General features: G+C 37.4%; 1 protein-coding gene across 2 annotated transcripts in view; it reads right to left on the bottom strand.

Annotated features, from left to right (window-relative positions):
* LOC149808076 (tetraspanin-18-like) overlaps positions 1-26,734 on the bottom strand; it is a 170,563-nt gene that overhangs the window by 73,503 nt on the left and 70,326 nt on the right. The window contains exons 1-2 of one of the 2 annotated variants that reach the window (XM_089973376.1): positions 6,633-6,836; positions 3,500-3,837 (exon numbers count right to left, since the gene is read on the bottom strand). The exons of the other annotated variant lie outside the window; for it this stretch is intronic. Of the exons in view, the coding sequence (XP_089829502.1) occupies positions 3,500-3,601 (102 nt within the window). The 5' untranslated portion in view covers positions 3,602-3,837; positions 6,633-6,836. Of the gene's footprint in view, positions 1-3,499; positions 3,838-6,632; positions 6,837-26,734 lie in introns of those variants that run through there. 2 annotated transcript variants of the gene reach the window in all.

The raw sequence follows: 26,734 nt of genomic DNA, 5'->3' as shown, positions 1-26,734 counted from the left end.
ACGTAGACTTCCGATTCAAGGGTCGCAGTTGCGACAATCTGATTAACATCAGATCTTCATTGTGCTATGTGAAGATCTGACACCTGCCCAGGACAGCCCGGGTCGGCTGCCTAGGTGTGTTATTTGAAAAAGGCACTGAAGCTGAATTACCTTGTCATAATATAGCCAAAAAATGTTAACAATATCGTTAAAACACCCGTAAACAAAAAACATTTGATAATAGCAGTCGTTGAAACGATCACATATTACTTTGGAAAACCAAACTTCTTAGAACAACATGCTACGAACTGGATTGCATGTTTGGAAAAGCGTTATTGTGAATCGAAGTAGATATCTGGAATAGCATGGGCGTAAACTGGATTACATGTTTTGAACAGCATGGCTATAAACTGGATTATATAAACGAAAAGCGTTTCGTCTAGATCGCGTTATCGTTATATCCACACTGTAGCTAACAACCGTTTATATATTTGCGCTTTTGCATTATATTGAGACTGGCCATACCGTTACGTATATGTGGTCTGCGTGTCCCTCGGTCCATTTATCTCAAAATTCACCATTTTTCTTGTAACCTGAATTAAGCCTGCACCGAATGAGAGAGTGTTTGTATTTGGTATGTTTCACAAGGAGGAGTGGATGACAAAGAAGATTTAGATTTTGGATTCAGTCCCTATGGAGGAGGTGGGGATCAAAGATTACGTTTTCATACGGAATACGTAATCTTTCTTATAAAATGAACTCGATTTACACCGACTGAGAAGGGATGGTTATATTTGATATGACGTGTCACTAGGAAGAGCAGATAATAAAGGTTGAGTCCCTGCAATGATATTTGTGATGGCCTCAATCTCGCTTTTCTCTTTGTAAAATATCCATTTTATCTATAAATAAATTTTATCTTTCATATATAAATCGATGTTATCTTTCACCTGTGAACCAATGTTATCTTTCAGCTAATCTCTCAACTTAAGGCATCTGATTTTTGTTACTTCTGGTCTAAAATCAGAAAGGCCGTTTTTGAGCAAAGCACCAAGAAAAAATACCAAATTTATCTCTTCTTTAATCGATGATCACAGGAAAAAATAAAAACACTTTATCTTGTAAATCAATCAATTAATCAATCAAGTAAATTCGATTTTCTCATAGTATATAGCACTGCGTACATGAAGAAATATAATAAATGGCATCATGGTGAATCCATTTTAAAAGTAGTATAAACACGAATTTGACATGCAGTTTATTGTGTTCTTACATGCAGTATATGTGTCCTTATTCCATCTGTACATGGCATCGCAAAAGTAGTGAATGCCATTTTGATATTTGTTCTCGTGAGTTAAATCTTGTGTACAGGCTAGGAAGATAGGAACAGTTTCAGAAATGAATTAAAAACAAGAAAGACTTAAACGTAATATAGTTAATATCAGACGGTGTCAGCATTTACGTCACGCGCATCCCACCCCTACTAACAATACCTATATTTATATTTACTAACTCCTGTGTCATATAGTATTAGGTAAATGTAAAGGGGGCGGGAGGCGACGGAACCTGTGGAAAAAGTCGATTGACCGGTCCCCGCCAGTAGCGTGTCAAAAACTACAATAATTAGTGTTTGAAAAGTATGCTTTCTCCAAAACAACTACAGTGTCATACTTGTTAAAAAATCTTTCTTGGCCAAAGACAAAACAACTATAGATTCATGCTTGTTTAAACTCTTTCTGGCCACTGCCTAAAGAACTACAATGTCATAATGTCATACATGTCTGCAATCTTTCTTGGCCGTGGAACAACTACACATTCATACTTGTCTAAACCCTTTCTTGGCCACTGCCAAAAGAACTGCAGTGTCAAACATGTCTAAACCCTTTCTTGGCCACTGCCAAAAGAACTGCAATGTCAAACATGTCTAAACTCTTTCTTGGCCACTGCCAAAAGAACTGCAGTGTCAAACATGTCTAAACTCTTTCTTGGCCACTGCCAAAAGAACTGCAATGTCAAACATGTCTAAACTCTTTCTTGGCCACTGCCAAAAGAACTGCAGTGTCAAACATGTCTAAACTCTTTCTTGGCCACTGCCAAAAGAACTGCAATGTCAAACATGTCTAAACTCTTTCTTGGCCACTGCCAAAAGAACTGCAGTGTCAAACATGTCTAAACCCTTTCTTGGCCACTGCCAAAAGAACTGCAATGTCAAACATGTCTAAACTCTTTATTGGCCACTGCCAAAAGAACTGCAGTGTCAAACATGTCTAAACTCTTTCTTGGCCACTGCCAAAAGAACTGCAATGTCAAACATGTCTAAACTCTTTCTTGGCCACTGCCAAAAGAACTGCAGTGTCAAACAAGTCTAAACCCTTTCTTGGCCATCGACAAAACAACGACATGTACTTATACCGATCTATGATGACTAACTTTTTTTCAACTTACTGATCAACAAACCTCGAACATCTTCCAAACAAAATGTTCATTGTGTATACGCGTGTATGTGTGTGCATGTGAGAGACAAACTGACAGACAAACATACTACACAAATATACCGCAGGGTTTAGGCATCCAACCAAGCAACAGATCCTGACCATGCGTCCGAAAAAAAAAGCCCGTTATTCAAGTGAGAATGCAACGAATAAGATTTTTTCGCAGATGGTACACTATCAAAACTAGGTCATGCAAGATATGTTTTAAAAAACGTGTCACTATTTTCTGCTACAGAGTATAGATTTATATTAGTAATGATGTATCTGCGCGTCAGGATATATACGTTTTTGTTAGGCGTCTGCATTTATGTTGAACGATTAGAATGGCCTCTTACAAAGGGCTACACAAATAGACTGTTTCAAATGAGATGCATTTCATGTCCGTTTGACGAACAGCTTAGAATTCAAATCATAATTTTTAAAAATTTAAGTTGTATTTGTCTCAGCACTGAGGCATAGGTGAGACACTGGTATTGCTTTTTCGTTTCCGTTCTTGGTGCATACGTAATCGCAAACGTCATCGTTAAGTTTTTGCATTTAGCTCAGTTTCTCTACCACTTTTTGCATGAAAATGGGATTTCACGATTGTATTATCGTGGAGTACTCTTCATCACAGCTTAAAGGAGGTTACAGTGACTAACTTTTCAAGCTCACGTTGTCGTGCATTAGGAATTTGTTTTGGACGATCACGTGAGACGTAACTTCTGCAGATTTTTTTCATCAATAAACAATCTTATTTTAGAAGCGCTGTTTTTTTTTATTTTATTGTACCCATAGCATACCTAGATCAGAGCTCAAAAACTTATTTATGACGATACACACAGGTCCACTTGTCCTAAAATCATCCTGATTTGTGATGGGTTTATACCAATGGAACTTTGCTAACTCTTCCCTGTTTATGTGGTGGTACAGCTTTACATATGTACATATGGCTAAGTAAAACTATGACATGCGCATATGTAATATTCTCTGATGCATGTGCACGTCCAATGGGTCACCCAAAAAAAACCCGATTATGATGTCCTTACCTTGGACAGGAGGGATTTCTTGGCCTTCTTGTCCTTGTCCTTGTTGTCTTTTCTAATGGACCGGCCGGAATCCCGGTCTTGACCACCCGTGTGGTTCTCCATCACGAATATCCAATATTTTCAAACTTGGAATAACTAAAATCACGTAATATTTGTCCTGTTTCTTATGTTATTCCGAAATGCTTACTGGGTTTCATTTTAAATCAAAACGATATCAACGTATTAAGTAATGGTTTCTCAAAGACGCACATAACAAGCGATTAAATCCCCAGGAGACGACTTCAGGTATTCCACTTTGTCCAAAAAGGTCACTTTGCGTACGATAAAATCCCAGACAACTGAAATGTGTAAGTAATCAGTTAATCTACCTGCTAATAAATAAATAAACACAAATAAATAAACACAACAAGGGAAGATGTAGAAGAGAAAAATACAAGTTCTATCTGATGTGCAATTTTCAGTCACAGTATATATATATATATATATATATATATATATATATATATATATATATATATATATATATATATATATATATATATATACATACATTACAAACATAAAGATAAATCTTAACTTTCATTATCGAACTTTCGAGTTTTCAATGTTAATACACTTAAAACCGAAGAATCTACGTCATAGCATTATGATCCGAATCTGTGAGAGGAATTCAAAAGCAGCGTATACTCACACATACACCTGGAAAATATCGAATTATTTACTCTTCTACTTCGAAAAACCAACTATAACGTTATTCATACACGTTAACCATACATAATGAAAATACGTGTTCGCGTACATCACTTTCTCTCGAGCTACTTAAAACTCGCGTAGTAAGTACTGTAATTATATCGTGCTTGTATCACGCTGTCTAGTAACCTATCGTAGTTTTATTTACAAGCTCAAGTGGCATGGCCTACACAGCAAAAATCGATGTAAAACAAATCTTCCAATTTTCTTCCAAGATAACATAAAGGGGAAAAACAACAAAATACTATTGAGAAAAGAAAAGAAAAATCTCGAATTGAGTAAAAACAAAATATGTACTTTACATGTAGAGAATACCAGTACCAACACATAATCAGTAGAAATACGTGAGGAAAAAATACAGCACTCGACCGAACAGCAAGGACGTCATTCATAAATATTCGTATCGGTATTATACCATACAAAGTACTTCAACCTCTCTACTCTCACGCATTAACCTTCTCTCGTCATCGTAGTTCTTATAAATCCACATTTGTGGGTCAACATTGGCTTCAGCTGGATCATTAGCTCATCGATCTCGTTTCCGACTAATACTAGTTCTGAAGGCAAGAAAGCACCCTACGTGATCAGTAAAACACCATATAAATCAACGGAACATAGGGGAATGAATATTTCCAGTCTTAAACGCACAGTTCAACTATCAGCTGTACTAACTCTACTCCTCAACTCCGCATCCAGATCTTATTGAAAATGGAAAAGTTTATCTTTTAAATACATGTGAGGAACAATTTAGACACATGCTTGTTGAACGGATACACGGTTGGTATGCAATGTCACAACCGGCATATCCGCCACGGATGAGTTTTTGCTTTTGTTTTCCTTATTTTCCACACATCTTGACGCCTCCAACATAGAACACAGACTTGCTTTGTGTATAACACAACACAGGGTGACACCCAGACTGTGCTAAAAACAAATCCTTGATTTTATCCATACTTAAAGCATATAATTTGTATTGCAAGTAAATCAATGAGAAAATCAGTACAAGTAGTACACCCGGGGTTACTACAAACATCGAAATACGCTAAAATACCGAAATGCACATATTTTTACCATAATACTCACAAAGTCGAATGTATTATATTTTGTGTTTGAATTGTGATAAAAAGTAAAATATTTACTTTAAAACACATAAGAATAATATATATATATATATATATATATATATATATATATATATATATATATATATATATATATATATACTGAAAAATATGTAAATCATCATTCTGACTTCTCACAATCATAACCTTAGCCCTGAATATACTATCTTACGTTTTATTTTCTGACCGCTTGACCAATTATGATACATGTCCAAATGAGTCAAATCAAGTAGGACCAAGTGACGTCATCAAAAGAAATGTACTAGAAATTGGTAAAAGGAAAATAATTTATATAAAAATCACTTAAATCAAAGATGATTATTATTATTATTATTATTATTATTATTACAACAGTTACAAGTCATAATATCGGGGTGTAATACTTGTGTATTTAGGTTTTTGAGTGTAATTCGGTGTTTCTAGTAACCGGCAAAACAGGCGACATCTTCGTGGTTTTCACAATATTTTTTAAAATTTACTTCTTCCCTTCAGCTTGAAATATTTTCAAACAACAAAGAAAGTTTAAAAATTAAATGAAGCAGAAAATTCAGGAATTCAAAGGAAATTTCGAGCATAGTAAAAATACACTTTTGAGTATCCGTATGGAATAAAATTCGAAATAATGCCAAAATATCCGTAGATGATGATGTTAAACGGATTGAATATGAACAGGAACTTTTTCACTGACACAGTTGCCCTTGAAACTAATCTCAATCTGACCTTCAAAGTTCACACAAATTTACACTTATTACCAAAGGTAGTCAGGTCAAACATTTTTTTTTTTTGAATCGCAAAATACTACAACAACATTAAAATATAAGAATTGTCTACCGACTATAAAATACCTTAAATTATATGAAATTGATAAGACCTACAGTTTTCTTCACCTATCTGTGTACGTACGTGTCCATTTGTCCACTAATGGCAGGTGCGAGACTAAAAGTTATGCCCTTTGGGTAAACAAAGTACGGGCCGTTAAGAAGTCATGCGCGACCAACATTTTAGCCGTGTAGCCAACTGAATCGGCTTAAAGTCTCCAAAATATATGAGATGAAACAACATATTATGCATGTGAATTCCTCGCGTCTAACAGAAGTACATCGTTACCAGTACACCGGCTTAAAGTCTCTTTATATACGAGATGAAATTAAATATTAAACATGTACACTCCTCGAGTTTAACATAAGTACATCTTTACTAATACATTTCGATAATATTTAATTACAGAGAGAAGATCGATACAAGGAGACAGCGTCACAAACCTGCTGTAGATATAGATCAATCCGTTTGTCGGCTGTATTTGTATTTGTCCTGGTAGGTAACACAGTATGTACTGCCCATGTGGCTAGCTTACTTCTTGAGGTAGTAATTCTTGTCTCTTTTGCCCTCTCTTTGTCCTATTAAAATCGCCACAAAAATAACACCCTCTTAACAGGACCAGAACGAGGCGTTGTATACCCTGTGCTCCAATATTTGATTGAACAACATTTAGCAACAGAAAACTGTGACGTCAGCAGGCAGGACGGGGCAGGTAGATACTTGAGTTGCAAAGGTCGGACTGTGTGCGTGACTGTATTCCTGTCAGATGTATATGAACGCAGGTAGGTATATAAATAGGTGTGGAATAGTGGAAGCTTAACGTTGGTATCATTTCTAACACTTGAATGCCGACACAGGAACTATTTATATATTTCTACTTTGAGACGAACGTAGAGTGCTAATATTCAAACAGTGATTGATATATTAGTTAGAGATGTGTAGTAAATACCTTCGACGTGTATAAGTAGCTTAGTAATGTGTAGTAGCGATTTTTATTAAACACCTTCCACGTGTATAGTGGCTTATAAACGTGTAGTACCCATGTGCAGTAAACACGTTTGATGTGTACAGTAGCGCGCGCGTATATATATATATATATATATATATATATATATATATATATATATATATATATATAGATGAATGGCAACGCAGGTGTTTGAAAATATTTTTTTAAGATATCTTTTTATCTATAAAGTTCGTATGTCAGCACTTTTACATTGACTTCGGATATTAAATACAGGGGCTCCGAGTGACCGAGTGGTCTAAAGCTCTCACCGTTACGGATCACTGCCATCTCACCTCTTCTGCGTGGGTTCGAGTCTCGGATTCCCAATGCGAGTATGTGAGAAAGCTTGCCAGTAGCTTCTCGTGGGTCGGTCGTTCTTTCTGGGGATTTCCCGGGCTCTTCTTCCATCATTTATACTGGCCGCCATGTATAGTCTGTCTTGTGCTGAAAAATGGCGTTAAACTCTACAACAACATTAAACATTAAACACAAACCAATGTAAATTTGTATGTCGTTTTGGGCATCATGATAATGGCCTGAACGAGCGGACGTTCGGCGAATCTTGATAGCTTGAAGGTATAATACAAATTCAATTAATACTAAAAATGTGTCGACAGTAACAGATTTACACAATTCTTGTAAAATCGATTCTATGAATAATGAACGCCTGACAAATTGGTTACATGAACTGGTTTAATCAATTAGAGCACACAGAGCTTTGTTGATTAAATGTAAAACATAAGATAACTTGCTACTAGTTATTCAATGGATGTACAATGCATTTCACAGGTATCACGGAACACAACACTCAGCCACAACGGTCTTGGCGGTAGTTGATCATCCATTAAGAATAACAGAGTTATACCCCTTAGAAGTCCACCTGAGCAGGTGAGACCAAGCTACACTAAACACGCAAACGAATCAAACCAACTTATATTGGCCAACTCACTCTCACTATTGCTATTTTTCAAGTCCAGGTGTGAAAAATTATATATATATATATATATATATATATATATATATATATATATATATATATATATATATATATATATATATATATATATATATATATTAAATGTTCAATACATACTGATATATGTTGTAAGCCCAGTTACACACGAAACACGTCGCTTCCCGAACAGCTATCAACAGTCCCCTTCTGTGGGCTGTGATGTTATCTATACTGATGTGATCAACGATATACCGTAGACGTGATAACGATGGTTTACAAAAACGTTTTATAACAAAGTCGTTGAAACATAATAACACCATTAAAAAACATTAAGATCCTAATCCCAGCATCGAGATACAAACATGCCATCCAAAATTACAACAGACTATGCAATGTGGTATTTGCACCATTTTGGCCACAATGTTTTGAATGAAAAAAAATCAAACTTAAACATACGTATACTCCCAAAACTAGTAAAATAAGATGACAATATATACACGGCATCTACATATAAACAGAATTATGCCTCTATTCCTTCATTTATTTCCGGTCAAATGCCTTGTTATATATACACACTATCAACATTCGTGGAACGTCCGTCCGTTCAGGACAATGTCATGATGCCCACGCTGAGAAAACTTTGAGTCTAAACTGTGGATCAACCTGGTTATAGCTGCCCTTAAATTTATAAATAAATACAAAATGTGTGTGTGTGTGTGTGTGTGTGTGTGTGTGTGTGTGAGAGAGAGAGAGAGATTTGGATTTTTAACGTAGCTTTAAAAAAGTTCAGTCATATCGCTACAGTGTGGCAGTTTATAGTGATGTCTACCACTTGGGCATCATGCCGCAGACAAGCAGCATGATGTCCCACCCAGTCACATTATCCTGATACCAGATCGACCAGTCCTAACACTAACCTCTTAATACTGAGCGCCAAGCGAGGCAGCTGCTAGTACCATTTTTACAAGTCTTTGTTATGACTTAGCCAGGGTTAGAACCCGCGACCTCCCGCATTTAAGGCGGTATTTGGGGTTAAAAGTAAATATATAGAGGTTATGTAGACTGTGTTTTCTAAAGCTAAAACATCAAAGCGTAACATCTTGAAACAACAGATTTAATGATTGTATATTTACTTGCTTGGATGTTCGGTCTTTATGTCATTTCTTCATCCAAGCGTTAATTTACTTGTGGTCTTGTCAAGCTTGCAATCTAGTTCGGTAGCAAACGCCCATCACTTAATTTAGGTTTGAAATCAACGTCAGATTTATCCATCGTTTCCAAACACAACTGTGATGCGAGTTAAACTTGCTACCTTAAAAAGTTCATTACTAAACTTAATCACGAGTCCTCCTTAAAACTGTGTGCCGTTTGTCATAGAGAATTACAGATATATAATACTGTATGGGTACTACGTAGCAGCATGTCATATAAGTTCAGTTACTGGCAGTTTCCGTGGTTCATGAGGAAAACTTATTATAAAATGGTAATACTTGAGGTCTCCTTTTGCTGTTTCGAGTTCATTTATACGCATTTCTTGATGGCACCTTATTGATAGCATCAGTGCACTCTAGAATGTATACATCTGACACATTTTAAGAGCTGTACTTACTGCCAGAGAGAGAGAGAGAGAGAGAGAGAGAGAGGTTTGGATTTTTAACGTAGCTTTAACAAATTTTCAGTCATATCGCTACGATGTCTGCAATGTGGCAGTTTATAGTGATGAACCCAGTCACATTATCCTGACACCAGACCGACCAGTCCTAACACTAACCTCTTATTGCTGAGCGCCAAGCGAGGATGCTGCTAGTACCATTTTTGTAAGTTTATGGTATAACCTGGCCGGGGATCTAACCCACGACTTCCCGCATCCGAGGCGGACTCTCTAACTACCAGGCCACCGGAGCGATGAGAGAGAGAGAGAGAGAGAGAGAGAGAGAGAGAGAGAGAGAGAACAGCAGAAGAAAAATGAATTGGCTGGCTTAATGTTTGAATAACATACCTAACATAATAACATATGTATTTTCTAAATTGGAGAAAAGTACGATAGTTCCAAATGTGATATCGCCACTGTGGCAACATAAGTGATATTGACACATCGGCGATATCATTTTTCTCCCATTGGTATATTTAAATCTCTCAGTATGATATGTTTAATAAAAGCCGGTTTTTGCCAATAGAAATACACATGTACTGTGAATAATTTCTGACGATGGATAGTGTAGTCTGATATTTGAGTTTTTGCAGTCCGTGTGGCACGGCACTTGATATTTGATCTTACTTATCGTTACATTTATCCCATATCGGGGCTCACAGCACAAATCGCAGCCATAATTCCAAAAAGTACTAATAAAATTTAAAGATTATAAGCTAATAAAATTTAAATATTATGAACAGTTCAGTATTTGGAATAATTGCTCGAAAAGCAATATCCGTAAACAGTAGCTGACTTTGCAGCTTTAAGCTCTAAAACATGGTTTCTTAGAAAATTTTCTTGTAAAAATGCAAGGTTTATTAAAGGTGGGCCGAAAACAATCAAGCCCAACAAAATAAAATCAAATAAAAAGAGTATAAATGAATAGGAGAGAAAAAGGGGCCAGTCATATTTTATATGTATCACAATCTCTTGTAGACAAACGTGAACATTAAAAATTAAATTTTTCTAAGCCATTAAGAATGAAGTAAAGGTAACAAAATGTCGTCCGCTAGACCAATATGAGTACAAGTAACAAAATTTCGTCCGATGGGCCAATATGACTGAAGTACAAATAACAAAATTTCGTCCGATGGGCCAATACGACTGAAGTACAATTAACAAAATTTCGTCTGATAGACCAATACGACAGAAGTACAAATAACAAAATTTCGTCCGATGGGCCAATACGACAGAAGTACAAATAACAAAATTTCGTCCGATGGGCCAATACAACTGAAGTACAAATAACAAAATTTCGTCCGATAGGCTAATACGACTGAAGTACAAGTCAAACTATTTCGTCAGATAAGCCAAATACGACTTAAGTAACCACATGTCGTCCGATAGGATTTGTAAAGATTAAAAAATTTAACAAGTGTATATGTGCAGAGTGTGTATATGTACAACAGGGATTCAAAAGTTAAAAGTCTGAAGTTCGAAACTCTGCAGAGTTGAAACATCTTTCTTTCTTCTAGATAAAGAAGCTTGATAATCGTATATTGGACAAATCTGTATAGAAAAAAAGACGTGAACGGCATTCAACAATACGACTTAAAAATTGGGGTTCGAGTCTCGGATTCGTCCAATGTGGGTATGTGAGAAAGCTCGCCAGTAGCTTCTCGTGGGTCGGTGGTTCTTTCCGAGGTTTTCCCGGGTTCTTCCTCCACCATTAATACTGGCCGCCACGTATAGCCTATCGTGTGCTGAAAAATGGCGTTAAACCCCACAACAACAACAACAACTTAAAAATTGTACATTGGGAGATTCAGCGAACGGCACGAACAGATTGTCATACAAAACAAACCCAATAAACGATGACGTAAAACAATAAAATTCAAAAACATGTAAGAAAAAGTGAGACTTCTATTGACCTAATTGTAGTTAAAGAAAATATAAGGGGTCTCAATGGCTCGGTGCTTGAAGCATCGTAATCGCGACCGAACGCATGCAGGTCCGTATTCAATCATCAAAACAGCCCATGCCGGATTATGGCGATGTGCCCTTTGTAGAAGGCACTCTACTTCAATTGTTTCGGCGCTAAATAACTTACTTATGCCACTGTACCTTAAAATATCAAGACAATATCAACTACATACTAAAATATTGTAGGTCAATTATACTAAAATATTTCATCTTCAACAAATTATAAGAACAGTTCCTTACCTGATATGCCCATACCATATTAAGTGACAAAAACCTTCCAACCACATTTAATACACGTATAAACCAGAAAAGAACTCAAATGTATGAGTAGACAGAACTGAAGCAGAAAGATAAGGAAACAAGACTCAGAGATTCATTGAACAGAAACATCGGTGACTTTAGATTTTACAGCTCTCATCCAAAATTGATGTGTCTAAATGAGTTTGAGCCATATGTGAGGAAAAACATCAACAGAAACATTTGGCAATTAGGTTTAGCGAAAGTAAAAAAACTCTTAGATTTAGAAAAAGACCTGCACAGAATGAAGATAATATATATATATATATATATATATATATATATATATATATATATATATATATATATATATATATATATATATATATATATATATATATATAACTGTAAATTTTGTAAGATGTTATTTCAAAACATAGCGAAATGAATCTTGTCGCAGTCAGCGTGACACGTACCAATTAAACAATTAAATTTGACAAATGGGTAAGCCACCGCCATGAATTGTTAGCCTAAAATGACATAGTGTTCCTGTTTGGGGCATATTTGACTTTTAATTGGAATAACAGACAAACGGACGAGGCGAGATTAATTTGGGTTTAAGTAGCAGAAAAATTTCAAAGTTGAAATAATGCAGCGACAACATCGTACCATTGAAATAAGTGTCATAAATTGTGATTTTTCAGAAATCGTTTGTTAAGAAGCCGCGCAAATATGAGAGGTTGCTCAAACCTGGATATGCATTGGTTAATTTTCGGCGGTTAAATAAATGTAATTATGATTGGCTAAGCTAAATAAGGATGTGTGTGTGTGTGTGTGTGTGTGTGTGTGTGTGTGTGTGTGTGTGTGTTCCCATATGATATTCAATGCTTTAAGTGTTTTCCCTCGTGGAATTAGTCAGTCAAAGTTTCAGCATCGAGGCAAGAAGCTGACTCCGAGATTTGTAGAAAGTACTTTCTCGTAAAATTTGTCCAATGGACGAGTGCGTAGAAGTTGCGGGTCACGTAAGTTAAAGGAACAAAGAGATTCTAGTACATAGAAAAGAGCGAGTCTTGAGAAGGTACATTGTGGAGTGTTCCATATATGCCACCCAAACAGTGGGAAAAGAGAGAAGAAATATTACGACTAATGATCCTAAAGGATGCTGCATTAGAGACAGAGAGGATGAAACAGCGACTCTGGTCTGTTATCAACATTATATTTGGAAGGACCAGCAAGCAACCAGGTTATACAGGCTTGCTGGGCAACTGAGTTTGATCGTTCAATCGATTTCATGATCAAATTTGTTTTATCAGTATCAACAGAACGGCTAATTGTAATTTGTATATGACCGCAATTTTATTTCTATGAGAAATTGTACTATTCAAATGTCATTGTCAATTTCATTATTTATGTAATTGATTAAATTATTGGGCTCGTGTTGTTCTATTCTATATCTCTGCTAAGATCTATGTTATTCCACCCATTCATCATTTCATATACGGGCAATAACACCGTGGTCGATCATCCTCTAGTTAAACTTTAATCAACAACCACCACGTAAAGCACAGACACACACAGTTTTTATATATATATATATATATATATATATATATATATATATATATATATATATATATATATATATATATATATATATATATATATATATATATATATATATAAAGTTCCATTTTCTTGTTAATTTTACGAAATGTGCCGAAGGTTTGCATAACATGGCACACAAATATTCCATGTCCGGCACGGACAATGAGTGTCTGGCATAAACATGACTGATATGATGTACGTAACAATCTACTGTTTCTTAGGAACACCTCATCTCCTCGAGAGAGGTAAGCCAACAGCTTAACATCCAAAGCGATGACTTATCGTGGAGAATCAATACAGTTCAATACATTCCATTTCATTTGTAACTCAAATCAATCCACAAGAAACATGAACAAGCAGTGCACAGAGATACACATTGAATTCAAATATATGTTCACTGCGTAGAGTAAGAGTGCTCAATTGGTGCATGTACAATTAAGACCGAAACATATAAAACCTATTGACAGGGGAAGATGAAAGCCATATTAACTCAACAACATTTTATATACATGGCATCTAAATATTAGAGGAAAGATATTTTCCTTCATGAATAAACGATTAGCATTGAAAAGTTAAATGAAATAGCTACACCAGGAAAAAAGTGTTAGTTACCAGTTACTGACTGAAATATATATAGACATTGACGACTACCGTCACATATATGATGTCCTGAAAATTTTTACGTTCACACACTTCGAGAAGATCTACATGGTTATCACTTCATGAATACTACCATTACAGTTTGTAAAGGAATATATACATCTGTGTTACAAATTACTATACCCTGCTTACTATTATAGTGCATGATGACTGGCTTATAATGCGAGTCTGAAGATGTCAGGTGTAAAACTTGAACTTTGGACGGACCATGATAATTTAATGATGATGTAGAGTGGAATACAAGGTGGTATTATTTTGGTACAACGTACGTATGCTGAAGGAAACCATGACATGAACAAAGATGACAGACAAATTTGTATTGTACCTTCTGTATATGTGCATAGTACGATGTCGAGTATGAAAGGTCATATCACGGTCCTTTCTTATAACAACTTCTATTGTCGTCTGGAAATTCGTCAAAACGTGAGATGGGTAACCGATGAAGACATTGTAGGATAGAAATACAAGAAAACTATAAAAGTGGTTGTGTTTTATAAGTGGATTTGGAGATTCCATTAGATTTGAATGACTATTTCAAGGAGTACCCATCAGTTCCAAAAAACAGTTTTCATGAAATTCATTTACCGGGGTTACAGAATTTCATAAATGATTACAAAGGAACAAAACCAATTGACCAAACGTGCTATGTAGTCTGCAAAACAAATACCAGTATGTTATTCACAACAGAAAATAAAAGCTTTCCAACAGTTTTAAGATAGCCATGCTGCGGACAAGGAAAAGTGGGGTTGTAGTATAGGTACAATAGGAATGGAATAGGTGAGGTGACGTAAAGGGACTGAAGATTGGTGCACCGGCCGTGGAGACGAGAAGCGATGGTATAGCAGTGGCTACCAAGGTCAACACAGTCCTACTTCCAGAAGAGGTAAATTTTCTTTCTTCTTCGCAAGAATTTGTTCCGGTACCAGTACCTTCACCACCGTCTCCTTTTTTACCACATGTCGAGGATTTTAAACTGAGACATAAAGAAGAATTTGTGAAATTTTTACATCAACAGAAAAAAAGCAGAACAAGCTTTTCTCTTTCAACAGCAACAGCGAGAAGAAGAGGCAAAAAGAAGGAAACTAGAGGAAGAAGAAGCAGAAGCAGAGAAGAAACAAAGTCTAGGGGAGAAGGACGACAGTGAAAGTCAAACAGTGACGGTACTCTTCGACATTTTAGCAGAGTTAAGTAGTCTCAAAAAAATGTATAAGACTTCTTTAATACGAACCAAGCGAAAAAGACCTTCCCGAGCAAAACAACCCAATTATGTTACTATGCCTGCGATGCCCCCCCCCCCCCAAGCGATTTCTACCAAATCATCGACATGAGCCAGTCTAGAAGTAGGCCTTGGCCGTGGCAAAGGCTTAAGGCAGTTAAAGATGATTACGTCACATTCCTGAGTTTGTTTTTTTGTTTTAAAAAAACTCACCCAACGGTCCTTTTCAGGGCCACCCACTTCTCTCGAAAAGAGATAGTATTCATTTTGCCAAAATCAGTTAAAACTCAAAATCCCTATGTTGCCCATGATGTACGTGTGTGAGCGAGTGAGTGCGTGAGTGTAGATCCATATTCTAAAAAAATCAAAACCAAGAGACACTTACGTTTACTGTGTGATCTATTCGTGTACAAAATTTTACAATCCAATTCACAACACAAAACAAAACATTAAAATGTTCATAGACTTCTTCTGTGTCTCTGTTCACTCTCTCTGTTTTTTTTAAATTTCTTCACTTTCACAAGTTTGTCCTCCTCATTTTCCTTACTTTCTCCTAGTCTTCTTTCCTTCTCTTTTTTTTCTATCTGTACGTGTCCGAGGTGTTCCTTTGGGTGCGTACCTCTTCTTCCTGTTCGGAACGAGTCTCTTCCTCTTGCTCATGTTGTTTCTTAGGGCATTCTAAAGCCAAATGTCCTTTATCTTGACAATGATAACAGGTATCTTGACTTTTTGTCTCTTCGGACACCTGTCTTGTTTTTTTATGGTCTGGACACTCTGTAGCCCAATGCCCTTTCTTATTACAGATACAGCAAGTATCTTGACTTTTATCTCATAAGGAGGGGGAGTATTCCGTCGACTTGTCTGAAGAAAACTTTCGTATGACACTTCGCAAAGCTCTGATCAGAAGTTTGATCTGTGTTAGCACTTCCGTCTTTCTGGTCGGTTCGAGAATGAAATCAATACTGGAAGGGAAGTCACTGACCCTTTATATATTCACTGGTCTGACATAGATATAAAGGGGCCAATGGTGTTTAAAATGTAGTCATTTGACTTTTTGCAGTCAAGATGAAACGATCATGGAGAAAGGAGAAGGAAGTAAGAGGCAGAAACGTGATTTATCGCCTCGCACAGTAGTTGAGGTCTTGGCTCAAATTCATGCCAACGACTTTGAAGATGACATGAGTGAGCTATAATCCAGACCCAGAGATTATACACCCAACCAAAGTCCACCACTATTAACCCCTCAAAACGACTACCACATTCGAAAGACGGAAAAGTGCTCCTCTAGAAAATTTAGAACTACAGCTTACACTTATACGGTGAAGTTTAAAGATTTCAAGTCCTAAGTACCGTTCGAGAAAACAGAAGGGTTCTTCACCGAGGTGGGATATTCTTTGTTAAACATATTGAAGCGGCAATGTCAATCCAAAGAAGACGATCGCTTGAGACTCCTGTCATCACGACAGTTTGAAGTCCACAGATTGGATCGGGTTTACAAGCCCACCAGACTTGACACCTTCCAGAGTCAATGACAAGATTCAACACGTGCAACAATACAACAAGTTTCACATCACCGATAGAAAAGCGACACTGTTTATGACCCACGTGTCTCTTCCCCAAGGGACAGGGCGCAAAAAGGTGTTATTGGTGGACGACCTTCGCAGCACCAAAACGAGTCTCATCCGAATTAACAACCCTCAAGATAAGATGTGTTTAACCCGTGCCATCGTCGTAGGACGAACTTATGCCAATAAGAACGACACGGTAGAATGGAAAATATCCTGGCAAACTATTCAAAAATCGAACCGAACCAAATAACGAATAGAAAAAGAATTCCCGTTACAGCAAGAAGTGCTATCCAAAAACACACCTTGTGTCATTCCGAAAATGCAAAAATTGCAAAACGTCTTGGCTCTACGCTACACGTTGAAAGTGCATTCTCAAGAAGTTTGCGGACCTCTGTTGTTTCGAGGCAAAGATTTCAAAGGCGGAAAATACATTCGCGTCTATTATCAATATAAGCATTTCGATGCCATTACCAGTATCACTGAATTCCTGGGATACAGTTATTACAGTGAGAAATGAGACTATGGTTATAACAATCGAGAGCAACAAAAGCATTGTGGATCGAAATGTGAGGGATGTTTGACCTCTCAACCCTATCTTGGCGAAGGACAAAAACGAGTGCATTGCCATGCTTGTCAGAGAACCTTTGTCAGCACTGCCTGTTACAAAAAAACATCTGATGATGCAAGGTTCACAGAAGAAAAGTGCTTGTTAACTCCTGAGATTGAGCCCTACTTGTGGACAAGTCATACGTAGCAATAATGCCAAGGCGCACGTATGTTCAGGAAAGAAACGATGTCACATTTGTCACCAAATCGTGGACTTGGAGCACGAATGCTACATTCAAAATTACCAGCCCCAACATGAACAAGATGACCAGAAGAAAGACAATTTCATCTTCTTCGATTTCGAATGCATTCAAGAGACTGGCATTCACATTCCTAATTTCTGCGTGGCTCATCGAGCGTGCGAGAAGTGCATCCAGGAACCTTTCTTTTGAGATACTGTATGGAACAAAGGACCGAACGTCCCAGAGTGACTTTGAACGGAGTCCAAATGATTTCCATGCAAGTATGACAAATGCAGCGTAAAAATTCAACGTGTTACTTGGCCATGCTTTCAGTCGAATGCCTAAAACGTCTGGATTGAGATAAATGGGCAAAGGCTATTTTCCACACTTTTTCAATACTGAAGCCAATCAACACGCCGTTCTACCCCTTTTGCCTGAGGATCAGTACTACGACTTCGACAACATGCGCACCGAACATCGAGAAGCTTTCTACGCTTAGTACCAGACTCACGCCTCGGACCCCTTCGACTTCCAGGAATAAATGTTAAAGTATTGTAGTTCCGAGGTGGACATTTTACGGCGTTGCTGTGGAAAAGTTCGAGAACTGTTCATGGAACACGGAGATATCTATCCTTTGAAACCATGGTCAAAGCGTGTTTCTTAGTATACCGCCAACGATTCATGCCCGAAAACACCCTGCCTGTCATCAGTCCTCAAACGACCAACTTTGTCAAACGTCGATATTCGGTCCAAGTCCTACGCTGGCTACATTACTTGTGCGACAAGGAAGACAAATGGATTCAACATGCCCGCAACGAAGGAGGCGAAAAGACCTTCGGACCTTATTCGGTAGATGGCTGGGACTTAGAAAACCCCAAGATGGTGTACGAGTTTAACGGATGCTTATTTCACGGATGTCCCCTTTGCTACCCTCAACGTGACACTAAAAATCAGTTTTTACATAGTACCATGGAAGACTTGTACGAAGACACTTGTCGGCGACGCCTAAAGTTAGAACAACAAGGATACCAAGTGGTGGAAATGTGGGAACACTAGTACGATTAACGTTTGAAAACCGATCCCGAGTTTAAACGTATAGTGGAAAGTTAAAAGCTGGTAGACCCATTGAACCCACGGGATAGTTTGTACGGAGGACGGACGAATGCCACCTGTCTGCTGCACCACGCCGACGAGGAGAAAGGAGAGGAAATCAAATATTTGGACGTGTGTTCGCTGTATCATTATGTGTGCAAATATTGCCACTTTTCCGCAGGGCACTCGCAACTGCTGACCGAGCACATCGACCTGTACAAAATTCGACAATACAAAGGATTGATTAAATGCAAAGTCTTGCCTCCCACGGACTTGTACCATCCCGTTTTACCTCACCATTGCCAAGGAAAACTGATGTTTCCCTTGTGCCGTACTTGTGCCGAAACGTGCAACCAGGACCTATCTTTTCAGCATACCCAGGAAGAATGTGACTTGACGGAAACGTGGGCGAGCGTGGAATTGTTTAAAGCGCTGGACCTGGGATACGAACTGTTAGAAGTGTACGAAATTTACTACTTTCTCAAGTCAGAAAAATACCACAAGGGTGACCAAATTCAGAAAGGCATTTTCGCAGACTACGTGGATGCCTTTATGAAACTGAAACAAGAAGTCAGCGGCTATCCTTCCTGTTGACACACACCCGAAGACCAAAAGAAATTCAAAGATAAATACTGGTGGCAGGAAGGTATTGCTTTAGATCACGTTGAGAAAAATGAAGGCAGGCGATCGTCTGCCGAAGTGATGTTAAATTGCTTGTGGGGTAAAATGGCATAACGACGGTGTTTACCCAAGACGAAGTATTTGACAGAACCTTACCGCTACTTCCAGCTGATTCACGATAAAACTAAATACATGAAACACGTGGACATCCTTCGCGAGGACTTGATCTTACTCAATTACGAAGAAATGAACTTTGTAGAAGCCGACGAATTTGGAAATGCCATCATTGCGAATTACGGCCTACGTGACAGCCCGTGCTAGCTTAAAATGTTACGAAGTTTTAGACCTGTTAGGAGATGGCGTCCTGTACTTTGACACGGACAGTTGCATCTGCATCAATCGCCTCTGTCACTGTACCCTAAAATCGAAGGGGACCGTTAAAGAGCCTGGACGGACGAGCACCCCGACGACACGATTCTACGTTTTGCTAGTGGAAGTTCAAAAAGTACGGCTACGAATACCGGAACAATCAAGGAGAAGTGCACACTGAGTGTAAAGTTAAAGAATTGGCTCTTAATTATCGCACCAGTCGAGTGGTGAACATTGGCGTACTGAATGAAGCCTTGCAATCTGGACAGGATGGACACTTTAAAGTGACCAACTACGAGCCGCACAAGATTGTACGTTTACCCTCACACCAACATGTCGGTCGGCTTTTGGAAAAAGTTTATCAAGTCCTGTACCAGAAGCGAGTGCTGCTTCCCAACCACTTCACTTTACCGTACGGTCACGTCGATATTGGTCAGCATTATAAAAGTGACAACATCCAAGACCGATAGTTCATTGTAATTACCAAGACCAAGCGAGAAAGGTGAATACTTTTAAACAGACATCATTCAAGTTCGGTGATTCTCAAATGGAGTGCGACGATGTGCCTTGCGATGAGAGCGATGCAGTACGCTGTGACATCAGCCATTCAGTATCAAATCAAGGGAACTTTGCTACGACTACTACTACCACTACGCCTATCATGGAAAGTGATGTTGTGCGTGTTAAACCTGACAGATGCGAAAGCGATGCCACTCGTTACAGAACACCTTAGATGGCGCTATACAGTTTCTCATTTTCCATAGGGTTAGGATTTTAAAGAAAAAGAATTTCCCCGGCTTTCCTCAATGGTTATACTGGCTATTTACAAAAGACCTTGTATATCTTAGGTATAATTAAAAGAACCTTTAATTCCCTTTATTTTGGTGTATGATTGATGGGTGTACTATGGGTTATAGAGTATACAGCTTGGCCTTACTTCAAATGTGCACCTTTCAAAAAAGTGCTAGCTCTACTTGGTCATTTTCACTTCCTGAACTTCAGAGGTAAATTGTATAAAAAAAGAGCCGATAACTTATTTTACATTTTATATATCTGGTAATTCATTCATTGCACTTTCAGAAGCTGGTATTGTCTAGCCTGGCAAAATTCATTTTCCCTATTTTAATAGCTGCTATGTATAGTGTACTTTAGACTAATTCAGGCTGATTTTTTATCACAAGGGAGCAGTCATTTTAGTTAGCAGTGTGCTTAAATCATGTAAAATTTCCAAAAGTACAATATCCAAAGAAATATCATCCACATTACATTACTGTAGCATATAGGTATGCCAACATTCTCTCCATTGTGCATGTTTTAAATGCAAACTACTTCACCTTACATACGTCACTCTCTCTAAAGTACATATTAATTGGTGAGCGCCCCCATATCACTTTACTTTGAAACCATGCAGCTTCCACCCTACGGATGTCATCCAAAACTGAGCAAACTACTGCGGATTTCACCGTACCCTTCATCGAAATGAACCTGTGAAAGACGAATATTCCTTCCCTGTGCGTTTGCCTGAATACTGCGATTTTGAAAGTGTATTGCAAACGTTCCAAGAAAAATGGCCTAAATATCTGGGAGGACCTATCCCCGAAGAATTAGCCAGAGTAGGATTTATCTACTTTCAACATAGTGGATAAAGTCAAGTGCTTCAGTTGTGGTGTGTCACTTCACGAGCGGGAGCAGAAAGATTCGGCTTACCTGGAACATGCTCGATGGTCTCGACATTGTTAGTACCAACCTTTAGCAGGACTCTAGTAATTGAAGTGGCATACCATGTCCTTGAAGATACAAACTTGGCTAGGAGTCAAACGCTGGACAACACCAAGACAAGTATTAAAACCCCATTTGAAAAGTAATATTCAAGGATTACCAAACGAACTGCAAGAGAAGATCTACAAGGATGTTTGGCAGGGACTTGCCAGAGCAAAATCTCAATTGGTGACTAGAATTTTTGCGTCGAGAAATTCACAAAAGGAAAGTGAAAAAAGTCAACAAACTCTGGATCAAGCCTGCGTTCATCCGATGATTCCGCTTTAGACCGTTTACATTAGAAGATTATTTTGACATTCTTGACCGTTACCCTCAATGGCAGTGGTCATAAATTACTCACTATGTCCATTACGTTCGCTCTAGGAGAAGATTTTAAATAAAATAAGGACAATTAGAAGTGACCCTTAACGTGGGTATAGTTACTGACTGACAAGATCATGGATTCTTTACAAGAGAACATTCGTGGTTTACATGTGGAGTTGAGAGACCGCATTTATCAAGAGTTGGTCAAAAAACAAGTGAAACGCATGAACAACTGCATCCGTCACGTCACCGATGTTTACACCTCTGGTATCTGAATGATATAAGAGGACTGATTCAAATGAAAGTGTTCCGGTGGTCAGACACTGATAAACTGGATGTGGGCGAGAAAGATTGGTTTGTTGCGACTGCTTCTTTTTACTACAAGGTAGACATACTGCAACGAATTCCAGAGGAAGAGTTAGAGGGTTACCAAAATCTTTTACACAACGTAAATTTAGTTCAAGAAGAAACTTCTGAACGGTGTCTTATGATGTGCAAGTTAGTGACTAAACGATTTAGATTCGCCATTGGATTACGATCCTCTCTGTGCAGAAAGTACATTTATTGCCTCCAAAACAGAGGTATGAAAGCGGGCTACCATGCCACGACATTTATCAGTGGTTATACAACAGATTCCCTGGAAGGAAATTGATGATAACATTCAAACGGTGGAGGATTACCAACACTTATTACGAGAACTGTGTCCATTGAATTGGGGTCGACGTGTGGTGTGTGTCTTAGTGACTTCCTTTCTTGGATTTCGTTTACCGGCCGATTCCTTGTGGTCTCTTTACGAACAGTACTTGCCACCAAATAAAACATGCAAGTGGTCCCGTTAAATGAGCACGAGAAACTCATTTTGTTGTAAGTCTTGCATTTAAATCTGGATCATTTCAGTTTATTACAAATGATTTCACGTTTATGTAATAATTTGAAATTCTTATGGCTGATTCAAAATCAACTACTTCATATACTGGGTCTCAATGTGTGGTTTTGGCAGGTTAACGATCTTGAGAAGTTGTACAAGATCTTTAAATTGTTCTATTCTATAAATATAGTCAAACACAAATCTGTTTATTTACCCACATAAAACAAACTACTACTACTACTACTACTACTACTACTACTAATAATAATAATAATAATAATATCATTATTATTATTATTATTATTATTATTATTATTATTATTATTATTCATGTTTGTAAACAAGCAAATCAGTCGGGCACAGAGAGTGACGTTGGAATTAAGACAAGGTTTGGTGTAAGTAATAAATTTTGTTTAAAAATGAATTATACAAAACCGTTCAGGAGATCCTCTATTATCAATATCTGCTTCATTCGAATCAAGACTATCCCCTCCACCATCTCTTCTAAAGAAACATACTTCTTTTTGAAAACTCCTAAACACATGAACGATCCTCATGTACCTCAGTGAGTTCGGATAAATGAAGGTGTATTGTAGGGTAGATTCGTACCAGTTGTACACAGGATACATCGAAAACAATTCTCAAATAAGCCCTTCTCTTGAGCAGCAGAGGAGAACAGACCACTTGCTGGAAAGTCCATTTTTGAAAAAAAAAGCTTTCTATGAAAACGAAAATATTAAGGCCAATAACGTCAAACCGAAGCCTCTTACTGGCCGAGAGATTCTCTAATTGGGTTAGTTTATTTTGTTACTTTATCTTTATCGTTCTTGTTTTTTCTAAATTTGTATGTGCGTTCGTTTAGGACGTTCATTGAGATAATTAAATCATTATATCAATAATGGAATCTTACACTAGTAGATTAGCTAGAGAAAGATTAGAAGCAATTTGAGAGATCTTCCTGTTCGTGATGCTCCCAAACAAAAACTGCAAGAACGCCAAGAAGCACAAGTTGAATATGTAGAAGGTACAGAACAATTATTTAAACCAATTGTCGAACCAACAAAGAAAATTGTTACAGCAACTGAGACGTTTCAAAAAGCTCTTGAAACATTACCTGTTGATATTATTTATATATATATATATATATATATATATATATATAGTTTCAGCTGACACTAACATATTCCAATTTCAGAGACATTTGGGACTCCGACCCCATCTTCTTTCCGTATGCGCGTTTGCACATAAATGGCGTGGGAGACCCACACCTTCTCCACTCGCAGTGATCTTCGAGTTTAGCTGCATATTGACTTGGAGTTCAAACCTGGGACCAGAATAACAGGCTTATGCTAATAGAATTTGTGAATAACCTGGAACCAATACTACAGGCTTGGGGTAATATAATTTGTGAATAGTTTGGGACGTATGAAATTTGCATGGGCTACTAGAATTTGCGAATAGCTTGAAAAATATAAGATATACGCAAATATAATTTGTGAATAGCTTGAGATATATAGGATATGAATGGGTTAATAGAATTCGCGAACATATGTTACAAACATATGTAACCAATCATGCAAACAGTATTTGCGGAGATACGATCATCGTGAGTACATGCCTAAATCAAATGAAAAACCAAGATGGATACATTCATGCTAGAGTACTCGTACTCCACGTGATTTGGGCATCATTACTATACTATTTATTCTCGTACACCACGTGATTTGGGCATCATGACTATACTATTTATACTCGTACTCCACGTGATTTGGGCATCATGACTGTACTATTTATTCTCGTACTCCACGTGATTTGGGCATCATGACTATACTATTTATTCTCGTACTCCACGTAATATGGGCATCATGACTGTACTATTTATTTTTGTACTCCACATGATTTGGGCATCATGACTGTACTATTTATTCTCGTACACCACGTGATATGGGCATCATGACTATACTATTTATTCTCGTACACCACGTGATATGGGCATCATGACTATACTATTTATTCTCGTACTCCACGTGATTTGGGCATCATGACTGTACTATTTATTCTCGTACACCACGTGATATGGGCATCATGACTATACTATTTATTCTCGTACACCAAGTGATATGATCATCGTGACTGTACTATTTATTCTCGTACACCACGTGATATGGGCATCATGACTGTACTATTTATTCTACGTCGAAATTATGTACCAGCCGTTGATACAATGTGATTTCCATATTGCATACTGTCTTCACCTCTCTCTCTCTCTCTCTCTCTCTCTCTCTCTCTCTCTCTCTATATATATATATATATATATATATATATATATATATATATATATATATATATATATATATATATATATATATATATATATTGTATAGCCTATTGGACTCGTGCAAACATACAATTAAACAAAATTAATTAATATTAAAATGAAGTTGTGGGGGCTGCATATGAAAAAAGAATGGGACACAAATCTCCAAATTCACACAGTGGTGCAATACAGCATGAATTAGTATGAATTATAATCAAACATTTTGATATGTACGACAATATGCGAATGATTTTGATTCTTGAATCAATATCAATTGATACAAAAACCAAACAAAAATAAAAGAAATGCAATTATATTAAAAAGGAAATGAAAGCAATTTCATTAGTTGCAAAATAAACAGTTGAAGCAAAGTATGCTACATGTGTAATTATTATTGTAAGTATTATTTCATATTGTAGTTGGCTGAGGCTGGTTGAGATTATTTCATATTATAGTTGTCTGAGACTGGTTGAGATTATTTCATATTGTAGTTGGCTGAGGCTGGTTGAGATTATTTCATATTATAGTTGGCTGATACTGGTTGAGATTATTTCATATTGTAGTTGGCTGACGCTAGTTGAGATTATTTCATATTGTAGTTGGCTGACGCTGGTTGAGATTATTCACATTGTAGTTGGTTGAGGCTGGTTGAGATTATTTCATATTGTAGTTGGTTGAAATTATTTCATATTGTAGTTGGCTGAGGTTGATTGCGATCATTTCATATTGTAGTTGGTTGAGGCTGGTTGAGATTATTTCATATTGTAGTTGGCTGAGGCTGATTGCGATCATTTCATATTGTAGTTGGTTAACGCTGGTTGAGATTATTTCATATTGTAGTTGGCTGACGCTGGTTGAGATTATTCACATTGTAGTTGGTTAAGGCTGGTTGAGATTATTTCATATTGTAGTTGGTCGAGGCTGGTTGAGATTATTTCATATTGTAGTTGGCTGAGGCTGATTGCGATCATTTCATATTGTAATTGGCTTAGGCTGGTTGAGATTATTTCACATTGTAGTTGTTTGAGGCTGGTTGAGATTATTTCATATTGTAGTTGGCTGAGGCTGATTGCGATCATTTCATATTGTAGTTGGCTGAGGCTGGTTGAGATTATTTCATATTGTAGTTGGCTGAGGCTGGTTGAGATTATTTCATATTGTAGTTGGCTGAGGCTGATTGCGATCATTTCATATTGTAGTTGGCTTAGGCTGGTTGAGATTATTTCATATTGTAGCTGGTGGAGGCCTGGTTGAGAAAAGTGCTTGTCAACTCCTGAGATTGAGAACTACTTGTGGACAAGTCATACGTAGCAATAATGCCAAGGCGCACGTATGTTCAGGAAAGAAACGATGTCACATTTGTCACCAAATCGTGGACTTGGAGCACGAATGCTACATTCAAAATTACCAGCCCCAACATGAACAAGATGACCAGAAGAAAGACAATTTCATCTTCTTCGATTTCGAATGCATTCAAGAGACTGGCATTCACATTCCTAATTTCTGCGTGGCTCATCGAGGGTGTGAGACGTGCATCCAGGA

Source organism: Sinohyriopsis cumingii, chromosome 1, assembly GCF_028554795.1.
Source record: "Sinohyriopsis cumingii isolate HCF-2022 chromosome 1, ASM2855479v2, whole genome shotgun sequence".
Classification (NCBI taxonomy): Eukaryota; Metazoa; Mollusca; class Bivalvia; order Unionida; family Unionidae; genus Sinohyriopsis; species Sinohyriopsis cumingii.
The sequence above is the reverse complement of the archived record's forward strand: the minus strand, read 5'-3'. Positions and strand labels throughout refer to the sequence as shown.